General features: G+C 38.5%; 1 protein-coding gene across 1 annotated transcript; it reads left to right on the forward strand.

Annotated features, from left to right (window-relative positions):
- Window positions 1–220: 220 nt before the first annotated feature.
- LOC138630338 (complement C3-like) lies at window positions 221–26,854 on the forward strand. Its single transcript, XM_069714597.1, has 43 exons — window positions 221–318; window positions 1,476–1,671; window positions 2,492–2,654; window positions 4,114–4,202; window positions 4,594–4,682; window positions 4,904–4,986; window positions 5,068–5,155; window positions 5,271–5,373; window positions 6,506–6,626; window positions 6,936–7,051; window positions 8,111–8,257; window positions 9,116–9,215; window positions 9,335–9,429; window positions 9,548–9,739; window positions 9,856–10,011; window positions 10,087–10,216; window positions 11,299–11,367; window positions 12,503–12,700; window positions 12,798–12,915; window positions 13,028–13,116; window positions 13,581–13,720; window positions 14,770–14,982; window positions 15,234–15,300; window positions 15,401–15,490; window positions 16,647–16,853; window positions 16,963–17,041; window positions 17,191–17,350; window positions 17,434–17,529; window positions 18,222–18,372; window positions 18,452–18,537; window positions 18,833–18,910; window positions 19,003–19,158; window positions 20,548–20,610; window positions 21,884–21,965; window positions 22,116–22,164; window positions 22,495–22,585; window positions 22,778–22,867; window positions 23,501–23,603; window positions 23,806–23,898; window positions 24,578–24,670; window positions 24,780–24,863; window positions 26,200–26,344; window positions 26,679–26,854. The coding sequence occupies exons 1-43, from the start codon at window positions 221–223 to the stop codon at window positions 26,815–26,817; spliced, it is 4,995 nt and encodes a 1,664-aa protein (XP_069570698.1). The 3' UTR covers window positions 26,818–26,854.
- Window positions 26,855–26,892: the final 38 nt, after the last annotated feature.

Genomic DNA, 26,892 nt, shown 5'->3' on the forward strand with positions numbered 1-26,892 from the left:
CAGGAAACATAAGATGCATGCACGAGATTTACTTGTGAAACAAAGTGTTTTGTTACGTCCTTCCACCACAGTTTTATTGTACATATGTGCATGTGGCTATAAGACAGACTTGAAACGGTGCCAGGCTGTCCATTGGATGAGACGGAAGCTGCAGGAAGAACAAGCTGCTGCAAGTGGATAAAAGAGCGTTACAGAGCCAGAGTGACCACTCAAAGCAGATATGGGATCAGGACGGAGCGTGTGTCGGATCCAGCTGTTGCTGCTGGCCTTTCTGCAGGTGTTGTCCTCTCTGATTTGTCAGGCTGATGGCTCTCCATTGTAAGTAGACCTGCCTGAACTTCACACACCCTTCCTGAGCTTGAACGCTTGTATAGAATAAATTTTAGGTTAAAAGGGGTAAAATATTATTGACCCTTCTCCGCTGATGTTTTTGCTATGGTTGTAAAAACAGTTACTTTTCCTGGTTCCTCTGACACACATCTGACAAATAGTTTTCATCCCACCAAATGAATTATTCTGTATTCACAATAAATGCTTTATTATTGCTAAATGTAATTTCTTACTAGCAGTAGCTTATTCTGTGTCTCATTGACATGTAAAATGAAGATTAACCTTTTTTTTTTTAAAGTACTTTCAATACTGACGATCTCCTACAAATTCAGATGTTTTATTTAAGTCAATAAGAAAAAAAGATTTGTCATTTACTGTTGTGTTTTAAATCTTATGATATACATCAGTGTGATGACGGTATCAGGTTCTATTAATCACATTTTTACCGTATTCTGAAAATTGTACTTCAGCAATGGAGCAACATTGAAATACAAACAACAATCAGTTAATTATTCTTTACTTTCCCATCACTGACAGTAAAAACACAGGTTGAATATCAGGAGTATTTGTTTAACTCTACAGTGTCATCTCTGTTTGTGGAACATAAGTCAAAGTACTTTAGTCTTTCAAATGCCAGTAAATGTTGTTTAGAGTTTGCACAGTTGTTTGTGTTACAACAGACCACTGTGCAGAGTCCAGAAAAATGATGGAAGGTTTTGTTGATCCAGTGCTGCAACTGGACCAACACAATTAATTGATTATGGATTGTATGCAAAAAAAAAAAAAAAAAAAAAGAAGGGGATCATGATCTTCATTCTGTCCCTTCGCTTTCCAAGTTTTCACCACATTTTATTAATTTTTTTTCTTTCATAATGCACCTCAGAGAGCAAACAAAGAGTACGGAAGCATGCTGATGTCCTTGCCTTTAGCTCAAAGCACCACTGTGCATAGATACAACCTCACAGGGATACTAAATGGAGGGAACTTCCTATATTTTGTTATAATGCACATTTTACTTAAGTAAAAACCTAAATAAAAACCTAAGAAAATTTGTCCGAAAGGCCAAATATCCCTCACAGCAGTTTGATTTTTTTTTTTTTTGTACAAGCAGCCCTGTGATCTCTGTCTCTGTCCTCTCTCTCCAGGGAGGTGATGTCCGCCCCCAACATACTGCGAGTAGGAACAGCAGAAAACATCTTCGTAGAAATTCAAGATTGTGCAGTTCAAAGCGTTCATGTTGAAATCACCGTGAAGAATTTTCCGACCAAAACCAGACGGCTGGCATTCACGACTGTGACCCTTACAAACAAAAACAACTACCAGGCCTTTGGAAATATTACGGTACTGCAGAGCTCTTACTCCTATTTGATACAATTGCAAAAAAAAATGTTTTCACCCCACTATTTTTTTTAAAATTAGCATTTGAAAGAAGCTTCCTCCCCCCCCCCCCCCTTTTTTTTTTATAATCAACAAATATGGAACCCAGTTAAATTATTAGCATACATATGCTTTAATTTGCAATGATTGTGCTTTGGAAAATAATATTAAAACTTTTATCATCTAAAGTTTTTAAATTTGATTACCAAAGCAGCTGGGAGCTTTTTATATAATTATGAGGTACTGTCATTTTATTTGCAAATGGAGACTTTTTTTCTTTTTTTGTTTTCTGTTAATTTAAAAAAAAAAAAATTATATATATTGCAGTAAAATCAGTTATTGTGTCCTTTATTTTAGAATTACTTATGCAAGATATTTACAGAAAGTACTTTTGAAAATAGAAAAAAAAAGTTTAGATACAGAGAACTTATTATTAGTAGTATTATTATTGGTACTGTTTTGATAGTGCTGGGAGAGAAAAACATTACAATAAGCCTGGAAATAACGTTTCTTCCTTTTTATGTAGCGATCATAGAAAATTGTCAGTTCAGCCGAGTTGGTTTTTGTCCATGCATTACTCCTTCTGCCCACCAGATGTCCCCAGTTTTCAGTCCATACCACAGACTACATAAAATCGAACATAGTCTCGAAGATAATGCAGAAGTGCTTTAAAGTGCAATACCACTGAGGGGCACTAATTGTTTTCATTTTGCAGATATGTAGATTCAGGGATTTTAAAATTGTCAGCCATCTTTCAGTTCACGCTGTGTCTCTTTATACTCAGATCCCTGCTGATGACTTCAATAAGAATCCCAATATGAAACAGTATGTTTACCTGCAAGCTGCATTTCCTGACCGAGACCTGGAGAAGATTGTGTTAGTCTCCTTTCAGTCTGGTTACATCTTCATCCAGACTGACAAATCCCTCTATACGCCCAACAGCAATGGTGAGTCTGGTGCTGCATCGCTGCTGCTACACACAAACCCATCTTTCCTGTGCAACAGCATTTCAGAAAACAAAGAGAAAATGTAAATAGTTTTATTATATGAATATTCTTCTCAGTCAATAATACAAATAAACAGCAATAAATGGGAATAGACGTGCACCAAACAGTGAAAAATTTTGTCACTAAAACACGATACACCCTTAAACATGTGTACGTAGAGTCGTTTCCAACCGCAGATTATTTTACCCTGTGAAGTTTAGCATTTTAAAAAAACCCAATTATATTAAACATGATTAAAAACAAATATCACTCTTCTTTATAAAGCATGTAAGTAGGCTGGTGACCTGAGGTATGAAGTTTTTACAGATGTAAACTGTAACTTCACTGCTCGTTGAAGGCATACACCTACATTTATTATTAACACTGCTCATAAAATCATTATCATTTTAATATATGACTTCATCTGCTCCTTTTGAATTCATCAAAGCAAGATGTTCAAAAGTGCGTCTCTACCACGAAGTATATCTTTGAACTTGATGTTGTTTTCTTGTGTGCTAACAAATGTTCTCAACTTAACGCAACCAGTTTTCTTTTTTTTTTTTTTTCCAGAATTCACCAATATATCTTGTGACATTTATTAAAAAAGAAAAAAAAATGTTCAGTTGACAGGGACTCGGTTAAGTTGTTATTAGATGAAATCGGATTTAAATTTAGGCCACGTGATAACAGGCATCACAAAAGATGCGGTGCTATGTTGTTGTTTTTTTGTTTCAAATAATATAAAAATAATAAGGGACAGCGGAGCACTTTCTCTAAAAGATTCCTCCAGCTCCGCTGTCACAAGGACAGATACAGGAGATCATTCCTGCCCACTGCCATAAGACTGTACAATAACTCACCTCTGGCAAAATCCATCACAGTACAAAAACACTGTTGACTGTGTTTCTTGGTTGCTTGTATATTATATGTATATTATATATATAGATATATACTGTACCGTATGTATATATATATATATATGTTGACTGTGTTTATTGGTTTGTTGTATATAATATATATAGATATTTAATGTACTGTATATATACTGTATGTACTGTGCATTTTATATTTTATATTTATGTTTTATATTTTATTGCTTTTCTATTATATTATTCTATTCTATTATTATTTTATTCTATTGTTTCTATTATTGCTCCTGTATGTATGCTGCTGTGGCGAAAAAATTTCCCCTCTGGGATTAATAAAGTATATACCTACCTATCTACCTACCTAATCTATTTTTCATGAATATTAAACATTGCTCAGTATTTTAAAACTACAAGCACAGTCATGTGAAACATGCCGTCTGCTGCTGTCAGCTGTGTGGTGTTTAGTTGCTGTACATGTTGTGCCTGGCAGGCAGTTGACAGCAGACATGAAGTAAATGATCAGAGATTTTGTGTTTGTCTCTCTCTGGCAGTCTTCTACAGGTTGTTTGCTGTGACTCCCGGCATGCAGCCCGTGGGAATTGACGCCAACATCGATACTTCAGTTGCCATTGATATTTTGGTATTGTACTGTATTTTTCACAAGTTGATAACTGGTATTATAAAGGTGTCACTGGGAGTACAAAGTCTCTTGAAGGAGCTCCAAAATACGATCACCATACATTACACCTGAGTAATGTAACTAACATAGCTAAAACATTCATCCAGCAGAGGCCAGGTGAAAATACTCACATGCACAAGTTGCACACGACTTATCCCTAAAAAAAAAAAAATACAGCAAACAGGTAAATTACACAAAAAAAGGCTTAAATCAATGAGAAAATATACCACATAGTAGCCACAAAACGTGTTCAAGTTAGAGTTTTCCATGTATGATTTTCTGCTATAGGGGAGAGATTTAAAATTTGGTGATGTTCACTTTTAATATTTGCTTAATGTTGTTCATTTTTTAGACACCTGACGGCATCATTGTCCAATCTGACATTTCAAAACTGCAGTCAGGAATCTTCCCAGGAAATTACCAACTTCCTGAAATTGTAAGGTGGGTTTTTTTTCCCCAGTGTCCCAACATGGCTCTGAAACTTACATGTAACTGTGTCTTTTATGTCCGCCGGCATGTCATTGTTGTAATGTGTCTTTTGTGTGTGTGTGTGTGTGTGTGTGTGTGTGTGTGTGTGTGTGTGTGTGTGTGTGTGTGTGTGTGTGTGTGTGTGTGTGTGTGTGTGTGTGTGTGTGTGTGTGTGTGTGTGTTTGTGTTTGTAGCTTCGGACTGTGGAAGGTGGTGGCGAAATTCCCCAACAACCCACAGCAGAGCTTTACTGCAGAGTTTGAGGTCAAAGAATATGGTTCGTCCATCTTAAAGTTTCCCTTTCCCTTTCCCTTTTTCACCTGATTGGACACACAATTAAATGCACTGTATTTCACAGTGCTTCCCAGTTTTGAGGTTAAACTGTCACCCGTGAGCTCCTACTTCTACATGGACAGCCAACAGCTCACCATCAACATCAAAGCTACGTATGTGAAGGTTCTCGTTTTTTGGATTGAGAGGCCGAGTTTGATTCATAGATTAGTAGTTAGTATTGCTCTGTCTTTCTGCATAGTTAGTTTAACCATTTACTTGTGGTTTTAGGTATCTGTTTGGTGAAAAGGTGGATGGGACAGCCTATGTGGTATTTGGTGTTATCCAGCAGGGTAAAAAGTCAAGCTTTCCAAAGTCTCTTCAGAGAGTGCCGGTGAGCACATGTTTATACTTTTAATGCATCTGTCTGCCAGTTGATCGTTCCCTCTTGTGTGTGTGTTACTTTTATCTTTCGCCCTTTATCTCTTACAACATTGGTAAATAACATCTTCTAATTGCTGTAACTTTAAATCTCTAACACCCCCACTAAGGGCCATTCCCAAATCCACCACTTGGCCTTACCACTCCATTTTGCTCGTGCCCGTGTAGGGTCGGGTGTCCCGCTTCTTTTCGGGATCGAGGGGTAGTTCATCGAGCCCTCTGAGTGTCCCTCCAAACGGAGTGATTTCAGATTTGAACTCCAAATGGTAGACAAGAGTGGTAGAAAAATGCTTTGCAAACGGAAGCGGCGTAACATGAAAAATAGTCCATGAAATAAGATTTTTTTATAAGATTTTTTATCTGAAATTGCAGCTTTGGGATAATAACGCTATTTCTGGGTCAAACAGATTTAATGAAGTCTTGTTTGTGAGCATTAATAACTGATTCTCTTAGATACATGATTTTGTCATCATACTGTATATTTCCATAAATGTAATAATACAATTTCTGAGACATACAAACTTATGAATAATTAATTCAGGAGAATTGCAGCTACTGTTTGCACAAAAGAGTGGTGTCCCATTTCCTTATTTTAATTGAATTTTAAGCCCCGCCCCTTGTAGCTCCACTCTGAAGGGCCACTACCCAGTAGAGCCTCTCCTAAATGAGGGGTAAGGCCACAGGATGGGAAATGGGATTTTCCTTGATCTATTCCAATCTATTTTCACTGGCTGCCACACTTTACTCTCATCTGCTGTGGGCCATCTGCCTGTTATGTCCCATTCACATCCCCCTCTTCAGTGTGTGCACCACTGTCCTCTGTGCCTGGGGTACTATTGATATCCTGCGAACTAGCTTTCTACCCGCCGCTGGACTTCAGACAATTCTCTTGACCGACTACTCAGATCGTAACTCAGATTCGTTCTACAATGTGCTAAAAAAACAACCTCTGAAAGACTTAGAAACATGTCAGAGATGTTACTCTTCTCCCCATGTCTGTTAAATTCTCTTCAACTGAAATAAGAATTCACGTCTTCAGAAAAAGGACTCACTAACTAACCCATTTTTGCATTATGTCACATCAGATCGTGAAAGGTAATGGAGCAGTCATCCTGATGAAGGAGCACATCACAGACATCTTCACAGACATCACCGTACTTGACGGGAGCTCCATATATGTAGCTGTGAGTGTGCTGACAGAGAGCGGTAAGAAACAGAGACTGAGTGTTTTCACGTGTAAAGCGTCACGTCATGTGGGAATCATATCGATTCTGCTGAGTATCTAGTAATAACTAGTATTGAGTGTCGACATTAGCATCTTTGTTTTTTTTTTATTGGATATGTGAAGTCCATTTCATATTTTATTGGACCTTATGTGATGTTCATCTTTGCTGACTTTTCCTGGTTAGATAAATATAAAAGACTTGAATTGTGTTTTAGGAAAGGACCCATTTTTGTGAGTTGAACTGGTTTTGTTTTTTTTACATGATTGCGATGTGCATGTGTCACATACAGGCAGCGAAATGGTGGAGGCACAATTGAGAGATATCCAGATTGTCAAATCACCCTACACCATCTCCTTCAAGAAAACAGCCAAATATTTCAAACCAGTTGTGTCCTTTGAAGTAGTGGTAAAGTACTAATTTACATTTCCATCAAGGGTCTTGAGGGTGGATCACAAAGTTCTGAGACTGCTCCTGTTGCATGCCAACAGAGCGAAGCATCGTGACATGATGTAAACTTTGTGAGTAAATACTCCAACTTTCGTCGCTTGATCAAAATCAGCACCCGAGTTACACATTTTTGCGAGCAGTGGTCAGATCAGAGTTTGTGACAACTTATTGGTGAACAGAAAGAAGTGGCAGGGAGCAAAATCCAGTGAGAGGTGGTGGTGAGGAGCGATGATTGTGTTGTTGTGGGTGAGAAACTTGTACGTTTTCATCATCATATTGGAGAACCCAAGTGCCATCGCACCACAGTTCAAGTCATTTGCACTGAATGTTTCCACTCAGACACCTCAGAACATCACGGTAGAACTCGGTGTTGACAGTCTGACCCTCGGGGACAAATTCACTTTGTGGAGCCCAGTGAATGTCAAAGAAAACCCGCCTGTTTGCAGACCTGATCTGATGCGCATTTCCCGGTTTTGAACAGTGAACTTCCGCCCCTCGGAAACACAACTGTCACTCAAAGCACCTTGCCCGGCTCATTGCGTCATTGCCGTAGGCTCCCTGAAGCATTTAAGGGTCTCCGTTGCAGATTTCTAGAGACACAAAATTTGATGTGCACAATCTGGTCATGTCCACAGAGAAATCCGCATGCGAACAGACCAGCGCTCACAAAATCGTGTACAACTGGGGAACCGATGATAATCAAGCGACGGAATTTCTAACACTTACTCATTAAGGTTATACCTTCCACCTGCTCTGTTCACGTCACAGTGCTACGCATCGTTCGCACGCAACAGGAGCAGTATCTCTGAACTTGTTGATCTACGCTCGTTAAATCAGGGTGGGATAAAAATCTGATGACTGTCTCCTTAAAAATGATGCGCATACTGGGTCATTCCTTATTATCTTAGTCAAAACGTTTGTTATGGAGCTCCTGCAGTTTACAGATGATTTAATTATTTTCACAATAGTTCTAGACGGGTCTAAATCATCTTTAATGTGCTTTTTTTTCTGAGGCAGATTGAAGTTCTGTATCCTGATGACAGTCCGGCGAAACAGGTTCAAGTGGTGGTCAATCCTGGTAAGAAGCCAGGCCAAACTGATGTCAATGGCATCGCAAGGGTTTTCGTCAGTGCACAGGGGCTCAACGAAAACTTCACTATTACAGTATGTCTTCAGATTATTTTGATTGTCATTTAATCTTTTGCTTCATTGAACATAATCAAGGCATTGTCTCCTGTGTTCTCATCTCACTGGTGTTGCGTATTTTGGTGTATATGGCTCCGTGACAACCAGGTGTAAGCATTATTTTTTTGTGGGGGGTTATCCTAATCTCGTAATTGCAATATCTCAACAACGCTTTGATTGAATTTCTTTCAAACAAACTCTCACTTGATCCAAATAATGTTCTGATTAGATATTCGTGGTTAAAGGTCACTGTTGTCTCATGTCCGTCCCAATCTTGTGAAGATCACTCTGACCTCATGTCTGTTGTGAACCTCAGAAATGGCCCGAGGGACTTTAAATTTGGCACAAATGCTCACTTGGTCCCAAGGATGAACTTATAAGATTTTGGTGGTCAAAGGTCACTTTTATCTCATGTCTGTACCAATCTTGTGAATGTGGTGCCAAAACTCAGGACGGAGTGGGAGATTGTGACCACATTTAGTCTTTAGGCGTGTGCTGAATTGGTGATCTTGGGTGACCACCTTGAAACTGTGGTGATTGTAAAAATCTTCTGTGCTGTCGGATTGAAGATGTGTGAAACATCCACGTTTTGGAATTTGTGGCAACGTCCATATTTGAATCATTATCTGCTGTCATGGCTACAACTTTATCTAATTGTAGGTAAGAAAAGATTATCCTCATATTTCAAGTTCTATTTCGAGAGTGATGCATATGTCGTGACCAAGTCATCTTTTTCGACTCTCTGTAACAACAGGATAGAACTGGAAAGACTTGATGCTTTATAGGTCTTACTTTTTTTGTTGTTGTGTATGCTCACCTGTGTGCTTTTAATTACAGGCAAAAACCAATGATCCCAGTATCTCACCTGAAAGACAAACCTCAGCCAACATGATAGCTCACCCATTCACCACTAAAGGAAACAATTACATCCACATAGGTGAGGAGGATCCTGAGATGAAATCAGATGATAAACTCACTGGTAATGGTGGTAACAGTGTCATGGGTGAGACACTCGTATATAGGCTGAGCCCTAATTATGGGAAGTTGCAATTGCAGGCATTCATACAGGCGAGCTGAAATTCGGACAAAGCCTGACAATTGATATCAACCTCTACGGTCGGGAAAATAAACAAACCGACATCACATACCTGGTGAGAGATATTTTGCACCTGTGCATGTGTGTGGTTGTGGACATGCATTTTTTTGTTTTGTTTCATCACTCTGTATATTAGGCTGGACAAGTGTTGATGTATAAATCTCTTTCCCCAGATCTTGAGCAGAGGTCAGCTGGTGAAATATGGCCGGTACAAGGTGAGAACAGAGTTTCTGATTTCCCTGCCGGAAACCATTACCAGAGAAATGATGCCGTCGTTCCGCGTCATAGCCTACTACCATACAAATGCGAATGAAGTGGTATCAGACTCTGTTTGGGTGGATGTGCAAGACACCTGCTTGGGATCGGTAATTAGATTACAATTACAAAACACTTACGCATATATTGGTAAAGATGTAAGCACATGCATTGATTTATGTAAATGCTTTAGCTAACACAAATCCACTCCTTCTTCCTTCTTTAGCTGAAATTGGAAGCAGTAAATAATTACTTTTCCTACAATCCTCGCGGAATGTTGAATCTGAAAATCACAGGATATCCAGGAGCCAAAGTGGGACTGGTGGCAGTTGACAAAGGCATCTACGTCCTGAAAAATAAGCACCGCCTGACACAGAAAAAGGCATTTTTTTTATTCTATTTTTCAAAATATTTGATGTATTTGTATTCGTATATTTGAATTACTTCCACTCCTCAGGTTTGGGACATCGTAGAGAAGTACGACACGGGCTGCACACCAGGTGGAGGGAAGGACAGTATGAATGTGTTCTACGATGCTGGTCTGCTGTTTGAGACCAACACCGCTTCTGGGACACCGTCCAGGACAGGTGACACCACTTCACTCTTCACTGAGACTTTCTCCAACTGTCACTCTCTGAGTAAATGGTCTGCACTTATATAGCACCACACACGCTCACACATCAGTGGAAACAGAGCGGCCGTGGAAAGTGCTTGTGTGCCATCGGGAGCAACTTGGGGTTCAATGTCTTGCCCAAGGTGCAAGTGGGTATTGAACCACCAACCTTACGATGAGTAGGCAACCATCTAAACCACAGCCTCCCTACACACAACTGAATTTGCTTTGTCACCTGTCAAACAAGCAAACGCTCCACCAAAGATACTCTTCCCAAACTCACGAATGCAATATCTCGGAACTGCTGGGAGGGAACTTCTTTAAATTTGGCATAAACATTCATTTGGCTCAAGGATGAAGTGCTTAGATGTTGGGGATCAAAGGTCGAGGTCACTGTTATTTCATGTCCATCCCATTCTTTTAAACGTGATATCTCAGGAACGCATGGCACAAACATTCACTAAACTGATTTGATTTTGTTGATTGATTATTCTTACAAACATTTCACACAAATGTCTAATAGGATTGTGAAATAGTCCTGTAAAAACACTCCAGGCCAATATTCAAAACCATGACCATAACTGAAGAGGAGATTGAGACCATATTTCACATCTCGTTGGATACTCAACTGGTAACAATAATCTTGGGTGTCCACCTTGAAACTGATGTGATTGTTGCTGTGAGGTTGATGATGTTTTGGAATGTGTAGCTTATTTACAGCAAAATCAAACTTATAAGAAGGAGCAACTTTAGCTAACAAGACTAAAATAAAATAAATTTATGGGAGTCTATGGAGCCGGAGGCTTTTTGGAGCCAACCTGTAGTGGCCTTTGGTGGTATTGGAGCTTTAGGCCCTTCTGCATCGGCCTCATTTTCCAGACCCAGAAGCTACGTTTACTTTTGTATACAGTCAATGATTTTAACACACTGGCTTCTTCTACATATATTATGTGGCGGGTATTTCTAATTTGAACAGTGTCACTTCACCTGGCCATCCAGACATGTTTGATACTTTCTGTGTTGTGTTTTAGAGACTGTAATTTTTTGCCTTTCCAGATTTTGAGTGTCATACCCCCAGCAGGAAGAAACGAGAAACCACTATAATGGAAGTCAGAACCAGCCTGGGTAAGAATCACAGCTCCAATTACCCAACATCCACACAATCACTGAACTTCTGTATGACAGCTACAAGTCCTTAAAATGTTTTAAGGATACAGCCATAAGACCTCTTAGTTGTCATGATTGTGTGCTGGTCAGATTGTTTGAGCTAACTTTCATGTTCAGATGATTTGCTATATGCAAATGTATAGTTGTCACAGTTGTGTGTCTGGAGAGTAAGGAGGAGGATTCATATGCAGACTGTGACCAGGCATGCAAGAGCAGTTTTATGGTGGTTTATGGATTAATACAGAAGCTTACATGCAGGTTGGCAGGCAAACAAAACCAACTTGTTTTGGGTTTTTTTGGAGCCAGAAGTGACCCCATTTGAATGGCTTCTTCCCAGTAATGTCAAACAAACCAGCCAAGCCCCAAACATACCTCTCTGTAACACCTAACATCTAATTAATTATGGAATTATTTTCTGATCCACTACCAGAACACTTATACTATATAACAGGTACATTTAATTAATGAGAGCATGATGGCTTGTGGAACATTTTTATTGACCTTGTAGTTCATGACACAAGTTGACACTTTTTGAATGGGAGTCAATTGGAGGCAAAGTTTTTTTTTTTAGTTTTTTTAGCCAGCCTCTACTGGCTCTCTGTGGTATTTCACTTTAAGGCACTTCCACATTGACTTTGTTTGGGTAAAACATGAAAACAAAGCAGGACTCAGAGGTGAACTGTGACAACTGCGTGAAATTACTACAAATCCAATATTTCTGAACCTGATTTCATTATCCTTATTTTCTGGACCAATTGTTTTGTTTTGAAAAGTTGCAACAGAAAAATGTTTCGTAGTTTTTCCATCAGAGACAGTAACATTTCACTTCTGTCACCCATATGTATTGTTAGTCGAAATAAGCTTGTTAGAACTGGACTTGTTAACCTCTGTGGTGCTAAACAACACAAGGACTATTACAAATGTCTTATTATAAGTGAAAAGTTTTATTTTGTGTTTCTGTCTGCATTCAAGACGTGTGCTATGCTTAAAAAAAAAGTATTTACATCTCTAAATAACCTAGTCTATTTGTACTTTACCAATGCATAAATGTAAGTGTCACCTGTCTTTCACACACAACCACCTTTCCTTCCAGTGAGTCAGTATAAAGACAAACTGCAAAGTGAGTGCTGTTTGGATGGCTTAAGGGAAGTCCCCGTTTCATACACCTGCGAGAGGCGCAGCGAGTACATTGTGGACGGTCCAGACTGCGTGGCGGCCTTTCTGCACTGCTGCACAGAGATGGAAAGACAGCAAGCACAGAGGAAGAAGGACATCTTAATACTGGCTCGCAGTAAGAGATGGAAAGAAAGGATGGGTGGTTAGATTCAGATTATACTTTAGAAAACAACACTGATTGAAAATAGTAACCTTTTCATTGACTTCTTCAGGTGAGAAGGATACTGGTTATAAGGACAGCTATGATATTACTTCTCGCACCAATTTCCCTGAAAGTTGGCTCTGGTCAGATATCACCCTGAGCGCTTGCCCTGCGGAAACACCTAAGTGGTAAGGACAGCAATAGAAAACAACGCACCAAAACAAAAATCATACAACCATTAAAATTTCTCTGAATATTCTTTTGCTCTTAAAACTTATAGCACTTTGTTCTTTCTTTCAGTGAGTCCACATCACTTGTGAAAGAGGTTTCTTTGCCAGACTCAATCACCACCTGGAAATTCATCGGCATCAGTCTGTCAAGTACTCGCGGTAAGGATTGTCTCTCTACTATTGTCATTCTTTGTCTTTACATTAAATGTAGTTTGAAAGGTTTTCTTCTGGTGAGATAACTGCAATAATAATGGTGTGATTCTGTCCTGGTCCTTTGGTATTTTTATTTGATTAATATATCAGTCCATCAAAAAAGGTGAAACTGCACGCATGCATTTTTTTTAAATTTTTTTTTTTTTACAATATATAACGCATACAAATAGAGAGATGAGAAAATGTGATTCGATTTCAAACACTGCATGCACATCGCTAGTTCGAGCAGGGGCTACTCAGGCAGGACAACTGACTGCATGAAACTTTCAAAGCTTTCAGGAGACTGCGACAGTAGAATACTGAAGATTGGTCAGGTTCTGGATAAAGCATTTGGATTTTAAACACTAAAATTATTTATCCATGTCACCGTCGTCTTCCCCTCCTTTCTTTACTGTTGTTTTATGTTGCAGGTATCTGTGTGGCTAAACCATTTGAGGTCCCTGTCCGCAAGCAATTCTTCATTGACCTCAGGCTGCCGTACTCTGCTGTCCGTGGAGAGCAGCTGGAGATTAAGGCGATCCTCCACAACTACAACCACAAAACTATCACTGTGAGTCGGGGCTATTCCAACCCGAATGGTTCAGGGTGCGCCGTGAACATTACAGTGCTATGCTACATTTGCGTGCAACAGGAGCAGTATCTGAACTTTTTCATTCACCAATATCCATTAGTGGATCCCAGAAAAGGGTATGCATTATATAATATGCAATCCCTTAACTAAAAACAATGTGAGTCTATACTGCGACTTTGTTTAAAGTCTGTTTGAGAACTGTTCAGGGAAACGTTGCAGCAGTGCGAACTGGACTGCCTGATGGTGTCGCCTGTGACTCAGCTTATTAAGTTGACTGCAAGGCCGGATAGTTTTCTGACACCAACTTCTACGACAGAACTACTCTGTAAAAAGGTTCAGGTTCTCATGTCCACAGCACAAATTTGAATGAGTCACCTGGATATTTCTTTGAAGCACCTATGGGTGTTTTTTTTTTTATTCTCTACCCTCTCGTATTTTTATGTTTTCACAGTTTCATCATGACTAAAACTGCAGCTGTTGCAAATAACTCAGTCACAATCCTCATTTATGTTTTTTGAACATTTAAAATTATATCTAGTGACGAAAACTCCTGAAAAGCCAGCAAAGCAAAGACAAATACAGAGAATTGTTAATGTAAAGATGTTACACTATCTCATCTCTTTGCTTTGATGTAAACTGGCATCTTTCAGAGAGTTGCCGAATGGAAAATTGCAAGAAGTTGCAAGTTTCAAATCATCTTGTTGCAAATCTTTGATCTGAACTGGCACTAAGAGACTTTTCATCTGACCTGGAGATCTTAAACCCATAAGACAATACAGTTATTAACATAGCCAGTCTCATTGGTAACAGTTTCCTCTTGAGGACAATTTATAATTTTTAAATAGACCGCATCATTAATTAACTAAACTTAACTTTTTTTTTATACTTATTTTGGGACTGAATGTGATTCACATCATTGTCATATTCACTGAACCACTTAGTTGTCCATTTAATATATTTTCCACTCATTTTGCCTTAAAATTTGTCTAAGTCAAAATGTCAGATTCTTTCTTTGAACCCATATTCAGGTGCGTGTGGCTCTGAAAGAGGTCGATGACGTGTGCAACGCAGCTTATAAGAAGGGATGGCATTATCAGGAAGTCAAAGTTGGAGCGCAAACCACACGATCTGTACCGTTCATCATTATTCCCATGAAGGATGGAGAATTACCCATTGAAGTCAAAGCAACTGTTAAAAACTCCGACCTCAACGACGGAATCACAAAGAAGCTGCGGGTGGTGGTAAGAGACTAATAGAACTGTTCTCAGTTCAAAAAGTTCAACCTGCGTCTAAAGTAATAAGCATTCAACTTTACACTTTCATCGCAGTCCAGTAACTGCCTGAGAAACGTGTTGCATGGCCACTTAATATCCATTTACAAACACATCAGACTTGCTTGTCTCAATTTTTATCCAGTTCTCAAATTTCATTTGAAATAAGGTTAAAACAGACTGTGAAAGACACACTGTTTTTTAACGTCTGTTTTTTTCAGCCTGAAGGTGAACTGATGCGTATTCCAAAGACTGTCACACTGGACCCTGCTAGGAAAGGAGACGCAGGTAAGCGTCCTGTTGAAGTAGCTGCAATAAGCCAAAAACTAATAATATCTGTTTTTCTATTTTCAAAACACTTAACTTGCTTTACTGTCTCTTTCCTTAGATGGTGTACAAGTGGAAATTATCAACAGTCAAATTAGTTTAGAGGATGCAGTTCCAAACTCACCAATGAACACACAAATCTTTATGACAGGTGAGATCAGGGGGAATATTTTCCAGAAATATATAAAATAAAAAATAAAAAAAAAAAAAAATATATATATATATCACACAATGAATGTTTTTAGTGGAATGACTATGATTCAGGGAATATAAATATTGTGTTCAATTAGTCATGCACATCAGAAAGTAATCAGACCCCTCAATTTTGCACATTTTTTTGCATTTGAAATTGAATTTTAAATGAATAAAACTTGAATTTTTAGTTCACAGATCTACACTCAGTAACCCATAATGAGAATTTTTTTTTAAATGTTTTCAAATTGTTTTGCAAATTTATTCAAAATAAAACTGAAATGTCTCATTTATAAATTTGTACACCCATTTACAATTAAATCAAAAACATAATAAAGTGCACAAAAAATTACAGGGTCTAAATACTTTCTGAAGTGACTGTTATTATTCCATCTTATTGCTTTAACTGTCCTTGAGATGTGTCTCAAACTTTAGTTAGTTTTGGCTAACTAGACGTAGTTTAGAAAGTTGCCCACCACTGTTTTTAAGGTCCAACAATTTACACTACAGTCCAAGAAAGGTGTGCATAAATGGAAGGGATCTGAATATTTTCAGAGGCGGCAGCATGTTTCCATCTGCACAATAATGCTATCACTGCAAATACTGGAAGGTGTGTTTGTCTTACAGTATTCGCTCTCAAGGTTGGTAAACGGATTATTTGTCTGATGCCGTTTTAGGAAGCACAGAAGGCCACCGGCTGCTACATGCCAAGTGTAAAATTATCCACAGGGACTGCAGATTGGGAAACACAAGCTCAAAATTAAAAAAGAAAACATTCTTATCCACAGCTCTCCACATACATCTTTACAAAATGTGCAAACAAGTCGACTCACCATTGCATTGCAGCTGCGTGTACAGTACTACATTACATTACATTTCATTTAACTGATGCTTTTATCCAAAGTGATTTACAATAAGTGCATTTCAACCATGAGGGTACAAACCCAGAACAACAAGTATGCCACACTCACCTATTATGCTATTTAGGGGTGACAGAGTGTCTGGGAAATTTCCTTTTGCACTGTACGTTGTTGTTGCTGCCATGGAAGTCTTGCATTTGCAGTTGAAAATGACCCACTAAGTGGTTGTGTGGACTTTTTTCCTTGTCTATACAGGAAGAGAGCAGATAAGTTTTCTCATGGAGAACGGCATCAGTGGAAAATCTATGGGTACTCTGATCCGCCAGCCCGGAGGCTGTGGAGAGCAGAACATGGCCGCCATGACCCTGCCTGTCATTGCAGCTACGTATTTGGATAAGACCAACCAGTGGGAAGCTGTAGGCACTGACAAACGTGACAAAGCCCTAAAACACATAGAAACAGGTAGGCTAAAAGAGATGCTCTCCGACACATTGAAAAAGGTTTTCTCAAATACATCAGCAGAGAATTGAACGGCAGTCAGTAAAATGTTGGTGTGTTTGATTTTGTCCAGGCTATACCACTCAGGCTGCATACCGTAAAGAGGATGGGTCTTTTGCTGTGTTTCGATTCTGGGTCAAAGGCAGCACCTGGTGAGGCACCATTTACACACAATCCTTTAAGTCCCATTCTAAATACTGGTTAGTTATTGGATTGTAGTTTATTGTATTTTATGAACAAATGAATAAATAACATAAAGCAAATGCAAAACTATTTACCATCTCTCTTCTTGTCCATAAAGGCTGACAGCCTATGTTGCCAAAGTGTTTTCCATGGCCAATAATTTGGTGGCTGTGCAAAGCAACATGATCTGTGACGCCATCAAGTTTCTCATTCTCAAGACGCAGCAACCCAACGGCTTGTTTAAAGAAGTTGGATACGTGTACGATAGAGCAATGAGGGTCAGTGCATTGATTTCAGTAATGCCAATTCTTAAACCTGGTTCTTAAAAATCACCTTTTTATATGTGTGTGTTCATGTGCAGAGTGATGTGCTAGGCACAGATTCACATGCCTCCATGACGGCCTTCTGCCTGATAGCCATGCAGGAGTCACGCGAAATATGTAAGAACACTGTTATGGTGAGTACATCGCCTGCATACATTGATCTCCCTCCTACCTTCTTCTTTATATTTCATCCTCAGGACAGATACAAAGTACAGTATACAGATGTGTACATTGGAATAATCAACCTGAACATCTGGTCTGAAGATGCAGTATTTTACTGTTGTTTTAAAGGCACATTGTTAAGATGGTCATTTTAAAAAAGCGGCGCACAAAAACGCATAAGATTAAAAATCCAATGTAACAGTTTAGTATTGTGTCCATGAGTCTGCTTCATTTGCGGGTGAGGAGATCTGTTTCCTCTGCAGAAATTCCTTCTTTCCCACTACTTGGAAAATCTGCCATTATAATAGCAGCTTTTAAAGGGAGATAACACTCTGATTGGTTTATATCCAGTTAGAACACACCTATGACCCACCTTGAACACCTGGACACGTTCTTAAATGCACATGTCCTATGTGTTACACTCCACTTAGTTCATTAAAATATAGCTGTCAGTTGCTGCTTTGGCATGGAGTTGACTTGTTGAGGGGAGGGGCTAGAGAGAAATTTCCACATAATGAGAATAGAACATCACTTTTCGTGATATCAGGACGAGTTACCTCAAAGCTCCCAAACATGACAGCTGGACCTTGACTCTGTATCTTTGTCTCATTAAGCTTTTGGATTTATTAGTGCTTCTCATTAGCTGCCTGTGCCTTTTGTCCAGAGTCTGCCAGGCAGTATAAACAAAGCGGTGGCCTACCTGGAGAGACATCTGCCCAGCCTCACCAACTCTTATGCTGTTGCCATGACATCAAATGCCCTGGCCAATCAAAATAAACTGAATCAGGACATCCTCTACAATTTTGCTTCACAAGGTTTTATGCAGTACATACACGTACGAAGAATATGTGATTAAAAAATACAGAGTATTCAAATAAAGTGTGTGTTCCACAGATGGATCCCACTGGCCGGTACGTGATGAAAGAATTCACACGCTGGAGGCCACAGCTTATGCTCTTCTTGCTCTCATCAAGGCCAAGGTGAGCACGTCGCACCTACACGAACATACGAGAGAGACGGAATTCATGTTACTAAGACACAGGATTTTTTTCTTTCATGAAGTGTAAATGGTAAATAGTTATTTGGTTTTGGTTATTCAACCTAAAACTCATTTGCTCTTTTATGAACACACGGCAGCTCTCTGTTTGTGCCATTGTTCGATAACCCTAAAGTAATTGTTGCGATGTTAGAATGATTGCCAAAAGCTTCTGAGATCAGACTTTTACAGTTACTAAGATAATTTTACAAAGCTCTTCTTGCTTTCTGCTATTAAAGGCCTTTGAGAAAGCCAAACCTATTGTGAGGTGGCTCAACCAACAGCAGAAGGTGGACGGAGGCTATGGATCAACTCAGGTAACAGAACTTTGTAATAACACTTTTTAACACAGCTTTTCTTTTAGTCTGGAAATATGGGCTCCTGTTCTTGATCATGTCTCTCTCTCCAGGCTACGATTATGGTGTACCAGGCTGTAGCCGAGTACTGGGCCAATGCTGAAGAACCAGAGTATAATCTGGATGTGGACGTCTTTTTCCCGGGCAGGTCAATGGCTCAATTGTACAAATTAAACAAGGGAAACCCCTATACCACGATAACATTTAAGGTGAGAGCACAAACACAGAGGGCCTCATTAAAGCTGCGTTAATCTGATGTCTGACCATACTGAGCAGAATTTATTACCCAATTAGTCTTTCATGTTTCAGCACCTCCGTCATCTGTTTAAACCTGGAGATACAGTTTTAGCATTTTGTATGCACACCATATTATTCCTGGTCTATGATCATTTATTTATGTTTTCATTCATCGTTTTAGTAACTAAATGCTTATATAGTTGTTTTTTTTTAACCTAACTATTGTTTCTAGTATCATGACTTTCATCTTAGCCTAATGTGTGTATGGTGAACATCGTGAGCCCTTCACAAGATATCATAGAGAAGTCATAGAAGGAGGCGTCAGGTTCTTAAAAGGTGTGTTTACTGTCCTGACATTTTAGGTTTTTTTTAAGCGGTCCTGGATGTTAAACCACACAAACTATACAAAGCTGACCTATAAAACTAACTTTCTTTGTTCTCTGTTTTTATGTGGTTTTGTTCTGTCCTATGAGACATGTGGAAGAATTTCTTGCTGTCTCTGTTGCATTATTTCATAGATAGAGAGAGGACCTAAGTGCAAACACACCAGAACCTAGAGGCTTATTACAAACAAAATCACCAGGTCAAGATGAATAAAACACGGGCAAACAAAAATACAGGGATTGAGTCTAAAAAACAGAGGTCAAAAACACAAATAAAAAGAGGCATGGAGCTGACACAGAACTAAATGACAAACTGAAAAGCAAAAGAGGGCAACACAGGGACTAAATACAGTAGTGAGAGGAGAACCATGAGGGACAGATGAATGGGGCAGACGATCACACAAGCGGGAAAAGGCAGACAGTGAAATAAACTAAGACACGGGGAGCAAGTGATTACATAATGGCAGAACCATAACTGTATCTATAGTGTTCATTGTATTTTTTTAACCAACAACTTGGTTGTTTTGTGTGTTATTCAAGTTGTAAGTATCACAGGCAGTTTTCCACAACACAGTCCAGTTAGTAAAATACAGGCAGGACCTGCAAAGTCAATGCAACTCAGTCAAAGTCAAACATGTACAACGGCAGGCACAAAGAACCAGTTTGCGTTTGGTGTCCAGAAACTTCTGAAATACCCGGGCTTTGCATGTGTGCAACGTTGCTGACAAACTAGTCATTTGTCAGTGTGTCTTCCTGTGCTGGCTGAACACATCTTCCTCCTTAGAAAAGATTTGGTGAGAGCAAATCTTACAGCTAATATAGAGCTGCAGAGTTCTTGTGATTCTCTATGGATTTGTCACGTCTAAAGTCAGATTCAAAGTCAAGCTGGCTATCAGTCTTGTGTGTTTGTTAGTTCCTAATATTCTCATCATCGTATGTAAATGTAAATATTTGTTTGCCCCTTTTAAATCTCAACAGTTCAAACACATAAACAAGGATGTAAAAGTCAGAGCCAATGGAACAGGAGAAGCTACGTTCAAGGTAAGCATAACACCTTTTTGTTTGATATTTTATCATTTGTTGTGTGTCCTTTTTTTTTTAACCCAAAATGAGACTAAAAACTGTTTTCATTATGCAGTGAAGGTTGTAAATGTACTGGCAATGTTACCACCATACTGGCTTTTATTTTCAGATCCTAGCAGACACCAGAACATGCACATTGCAGTTTAAATTCTGAGATATTGAATCTGCTGTGTGAAAACAGTGGAACTGTCATAGAGTTGAGCAAAGAGCACACATCAAATTTTGTGTCAAATCTTTAGACCTTTTAAATACTTCAGAAAGCCTACGGTAAATAAATGGCCTGCAACTATATAGCGCTTCATCACCTTAGTGGTCTCAACGTGATTTATAGTGAGCGTTCTGCTCCAGTTTCAGATCCATGGTGAAATTGCAAATCTGCACGTACCTCTGATCACAAAAATGTGTAACTCAGGTGCTGATGTTGATCAAGCGACGTAACTTGAAATACTTACTCATGAAAGTCCTGCCTTCCCCCTGCTTCAAGCACATTACTGTGCTGTTCTCAGTTTGTGCCCGACAGGAACAGTTTCTGAACCTTTTGATAGTACCTCATAATATTGGTGACATATTACACATTCTGTTCACGTCACAAGTTATATTTTACATTAAAACAGCAATTTTAGTTCAAAATAAAGTGAATTCCAGGCCATCAAAATTGTACTTAGTTTGTTAGCTTTACTAATTGCAGTTTGCTTTAGCTATCACTAGTATTAGCCTACATTGATGTTCAGTGAAGCACTCTGGCACCAAATATGGCTTGATAAAATGCAGCTGTGAATAATGAAATTGTAGCTCACCATTTGAAATATGTATTAAACTTGGATGGTTACCGTGGATACAAACCAAATTGCAGTGGGTTCTTGGTGTATTTTCCAGCAGCTGATTGAGATTAGCAACAAAAAAAAGTTAAGATAGCACAGTGACTGATTTTTCTAGCCATTAATAATGGAAACAGATCAACGCATCAACACCATGTACTCATCACAGTAAAAATGGACAAAGACATTAAGCACGCACACATACTGTATAGTGAATGTAGAATAGGTTTACAATTGTCCTTACATCTGTCTACTGAAGCGTGGGAGTCGACAGCAGTAGTGTTCGAAAGGTAAATTGTGATTTTAACAAATTGAGATTTCATAATAAAAGATGTATGTAGGTCATATCTTAAGCCTTCTTTGACACCTTGGCAGTTCTTTAATTTGAAAATGTGTTTTTGTCTATTTGATAGATGGTGTCGCTTTTCTACGCTCTTCCTAAAGAAAGGGAAAGTAACTGTGAGATGTTCAACCTGACTGTGCAGCTCCTCCCAGGTAATTTTACTCCCCCGTCCCTTTCTTTCTTTTGCTGCTTGTTTTTGTTGTAGTGATTTTTTGCTTGCTCATATTTATCTATATTGTTTGCATTTTGCTGTTCCAATAAAAACAAACAAAAAAACAACATCAAATATTTTGCTCTTGCAGTGAAAATTGGTGAGGATGAGAAGATTTACAAGCTGAAAATAAAGGTTTTGTAAGTACCAATAAGAACTCAAACTGACAAGTTGTACAATAACATGGGTGATACAGCTTCCATTATTTCACTTCCACACACTCTATTTTTTATTTAGTTTGTGTATTTCTCTCGTTTATTTTGCTCTCTTTCTATAATCTTACATTTCTTACCTTCTGTTATGCAATTTAAATTTCCCTACTCTCCTGTTACCAGTTCTGTCTCACCCTGTGTTTGTCCATAGTTTAAAATTATGTAAAATATTTTAAATCTGTATAAAGGTTGTTTGTTCTCAACCGTTGTTTGTCTTGTGTGTCATCATTTTAATTATACCATCATCCGTATGTGTAGTTTCAAGGACAAGGAGCGCAACACAACCATGTCAATCTTGGATATCGGTTTGCTAACTGGCTTCACTTTTAACAAAAATGACCTGGAATCAGTAAGAACACACAAACACACAGGGTTAGACAATCTTACACACATCTTGAACTGTAACTTTTAAACTCTGTGTGTGTGTGTGTGTGTGTGTGTGTGTGTGTGTGTGTGTGTGTGTGTGTGTGTGTGTGTGTGTGTGTGTGTGTGTGTGTGTGTGTGTGTGTGTGTGTGTGTGTGTGTGTGTGTGTGTTTGTAGTTGTCTAAAGGACATGCTTCCTCTATCAGCAAATATGAGATGGACACATTTCTGTCTGAGAAAGGCTCGCTCATCATTTACCTGAAAACGGTAAGAATATCTTTGTGGCTCCCTTCATTAGATTCAGACATGTTAACCAGAACACTGAAGCTCCATTCATTCTTCATGTTGCTCCAGTGGTGCTTCTCGTTGATGTGATCCGGCCTGTTGATGGTAGAAAGAGCTACTACGAAGATCTTTCCTAAAATATAAAAAACTTTGACCTAATTTCTACTGATACCTGCTATTTAAGGATCAGTATACCCTAATTATTTTTGTTTTTTCTCTGGTGGTATTTATCATTGTGGATAGTTCTTGTTTGTGTTGATTAAAAAAAAAAAAAAAATCTTTCAGCAGCAATCCTGCTTTGCAAAAACAACAACCTGGTTATGTGTTCGAGCTCAGGCACCATAAAAAGTTTTAATTGGAACTACAGTGCAGTAACTTTTACAAAATGAAAGTGTCCGAGAGCTACTTATATTTGGTAACATTTATTCACATAGCCGAGCTCCACCCAAACCAGCTGAATAAGCTTCTTTTATGAAAACAATAACAAATTCGTCCTCAAACCAGACCCCTGTTCTAAATGATAAGAAATTCTGCTATTGCATGTGTGCATTTAGGTTGTGTTTTGTCTCTTCCACACACCCTAAGAAACTTAACCTTTGTTGGACACCCCCACAGATTTCTAACGTACAGCCAGAGGAGATCTCTTTCAGGATCCATCAGGACATGAAAGTGGGCGTCTTACAACCAGCTGCTGTGTCGGTCTATGAATATAATAACCGTGAGTCTTAGAGATGTAAACTGTAACAACATATGCAACCTCAGACAAACATATACCAACAAATGCCTGTTCAAAAATAATTAAGTGGTACTTCTATTTACCTTGAACACATACATTTACGATGTTTAATGTATATTTGCTGATTTTCTATGATCCTCAGTACAAAGTATTTGATAGCTACCACCTGTTTTTATTGTTGCAGAGAAACGTTGTTTGAAATTCTACCACCCTGAGAGGAGAGATGGAGAGCTCCTGACGCTCTGTGGTAACAATAATGAATGTAGATGTGCTGAAGGTAAAAATGAAATTACTCAAACTACCTGTTTAAACATATTTATTACATCTGAAACTCTACAAAATAAAAAAAACACCAACATTCAGCTTCAAGGATGGAAATCATGCCTTTACTAATGGTGTGTATTGTGAAAAAAAAAAAAAAAAAGCAAGGATGGAAGTAATCAATTATAGTTCCGACCTTTACTGTAAGAAAGGTATTTAATAGCTTTGATTTCTTTAATATATTTTTAAAAAATCTATCACCTTTAATTGAGTTTTTTTCTATTTCAAGCATTGTATTTTGCTTCATTTTAGTTACCTGGGTCAGTGGAGATCCAGGGCTTGTAGTCGTGACAACAATTTAACAGAATAGTAGTGTCCTCACGCATGCATCACCTTTGATAAACAACCTTTTTATTTGTCTAAAATTACATTAGTGCAATGAAACGGTAACCATCACTGTATGTAATAATTATTGATAACTATGAATATAAAAAGAACACAAATGACCCCAAGCATCTTTTTTTCTGCATCATATTCTGCGTCATATAAAGAGAATTTTATATCGGCAATATATATTGTCTGATATATGCCAATATGACTTTTTATTTTTAATATACTGATATATCTGTGACAATAAAATCATTAATTTGAGTTGTCAGATAACCATTTACTTTGTGCCCACTCTGTATTTCCAGAGAAATGCAGTCTGCAGAAAAATAAAAACATTGAAGATGGGGAACGCCTTAGTAAGGCCTGTGAAATCACAGATGAGGGCAAAATAGATTTTGGTAAGTGTGTGTGCGTGCGTGCGTGCGTGCGTGCGTGTGTGTGTGTGTGTGTGTGTGGAGTAAGAAAGCACACATGTGAACTAACAATCTGCAACCTGTCTTTTCACAGTTTACAAAGTAGAAGTGGAAGACATTAAAGACGAGTTGTCCACTGACATTTACAAAATGCGCATAATAACAGTCCTTAAGGAAGGTGGGTGTTAATCTCTTATGGTCATATATATATAAGTTAGACACAATTTATGTATATGAATATAGTGGTGTTATAGGTAGAGGAAGTTACAGTATATTACTGTTGAACATATGAGGTCAGTAAGAATGTTGTGTATTTATCTCATTTGAGCTGCCTGACCTTTAATTTACTCTGCAGTAATATGTTTTAATAGGTTTTAAAATGAAGTAACAATTTTCCAGATTGTGTTTATAGTCAGGCAGAAAAAAAATCATTACCATTTATGTAAACAACATACAGTTTGATGTTTCCTTTCATTGCAACGCAGACGATACTCATCTGTACTTTTTTTGATAACTTGCTGACTCAGCTTAGTTATCTTGTCTGTATACTGTACTTGCAAAGCTGCGGTGGAGGATCGGATTGCAGACACTATCCTTCAGCTAATCTCCTCCAAAACAGAAATTCTCATTACGTCCCTGGAGCAGTTATGGCCAAGTTTTTCTCTGCATGCGGTGTCACCGTCAAGATCCTTGGAGTTATTTTAGATCAGAACCTCACCACCGGGCTCAATCCTGTTTTTTCCCCTTAAGACATATCTCCAGAATTAAATCTTGTATTACTTTGAATGATCTTCAAAGAGTTATTCATGCCTTGAATCAAAGTGTATTTACATCAGAAAAAAAAAACGTGATTGCACAGCTTCACTGTGTCCAAAACGCAGCTTTCAGACTCTTTACCAAATCTGAGAAGCATGACCATATCTGTCCTGTTTTAGTTTCCCTTTACTGGCTGCCTGTCCATTTTAGAATTAATTTAAGGCCCTGTGTGGTGCAGTACCGAGCTACCTGACTGAGCTTCTAAATCTTTGCCTCCCAGCTCATAGTTTAAGGCCTTGGTAGCAACTCCCCGATCAAACTTGCAGACTAGGGGTGACATGGGCCTTTACTGTTAGGACTCCAACTCTTTGGAATAGCTTAGCTGAGGAACTTCGATGAGAAAATTATTTTACTTTGTGGCCTCTTCTTACCGTTATTGTATTCCTTACTAATTCTATCGGTTCTTTAATGTGTTTACTTTTATCATGACTTTTAACTGTGGTATTTTACCTGTCCACTGTTAGTTTGTATTTGTATTTGTTCCAATTCTTTTATTGCCCTCGTTTGTGAAGCACTTTGTAACTATTGATTTGAAAAGTGCTTTATAAAGAAAGGTATTATTATTATCATCATTATGATGATTTGATGGACAGTGTGTTTTGGAGTGCAATACTAATGCTCCTTTATATAGCCTCTTGTTATTCCGTTCTTGATTTCTCTTCTGTGTTCTCTTCTCCCACTTTATATTTTAACTGCAGGAACTACTGATGTGGGTCCAGAAGATAAAGTGCGCGCATTTCTCAGTTATCAGTACTGCAGAGAGGCTCTCAATCTGAGAAAGAACAACACCTACCTAATCATGGGCACATCCAGAGACATTCGCCTAAATCCCAGGAATCAATTGTGAGTTTTTTTCTGCGTGTGTGTGTGTGTGTGTGTGTAGGTCCATTTTCTGCGCGAGTCGAAGACCCAATTTTTCACAAAAACACCAACAACTGCTTTTGCACTTCCTCATTTAAATGACACGCCAACCTGTTTTCACCTTTGCACCGTTCGTGCTAAATACCCAAGAAAGAGGCATGTTTTAAACTGATCGTAGTGATAAAGCTCCTATTGTACAGCATGCAATGATATTTCTAATCCTTTTTTATGATGATTTCCTTTTGACATGTTATATAGACTGTAGAGCACTTGGCAGAATGAAGGCTGAATGTGCTTTTCACTTTGTTCTGCTCAGGTACGAGTATATTCTTGGTGAGAGAACCTGGATCGAGTACTGGCCCACAGACACAGAGTGCCAGAATGATCACCGAATGTCCTGTTTGGGTATAAACGAACTGAAGAATGTGCACTCAAAATTTGGATGCCCGCTGTAGTGAAACTAAACAAAATAAAAGACTGATGTTGTTTCAACTTGGCCTTATTTTTATCATGTAAAACATTGATTACAA

Source organism: Brachyistius frenatus, unplaced genomic scaffold (assembly GCF_029030835.1).
Source record: "Brachyistius frenatus isolate BFR_SWC_R1_liver_20210118 unplaced genomic scaffold, ASM2903083v1 Contig_132, whole genome shotgun sequence".
NCBI classification, from domain to species: Eukaryota; Metazoa; Chordata; class Actinopteri; family Embiotocidae; genus Brachyistius; species Brachyistius frenatus.

Coding starts and splice junctions, on each gene's coding strand:
- LOC138630338 (XM_069714597.1), top strand. CDS start 221: ATGGGATCAGGACGGAGCGTGTGTCGGATCCAGCTGTTGCTGCTGGCC. Junction 15,301..15,400: donor TGCTAGGAAAGGAGACGCAG/GTAAGCGTCCTG, acceptor CTCTTTCCTTAG/ATGGTGTACAAGTGGAAATT. Junction 17,351..17,433: donor TGTACGATAGAGCAATGAGG/GTCAGTGCATTG, acceptor GTTCATGTGCAG/AGTGATGTGCTAGGCACAGA.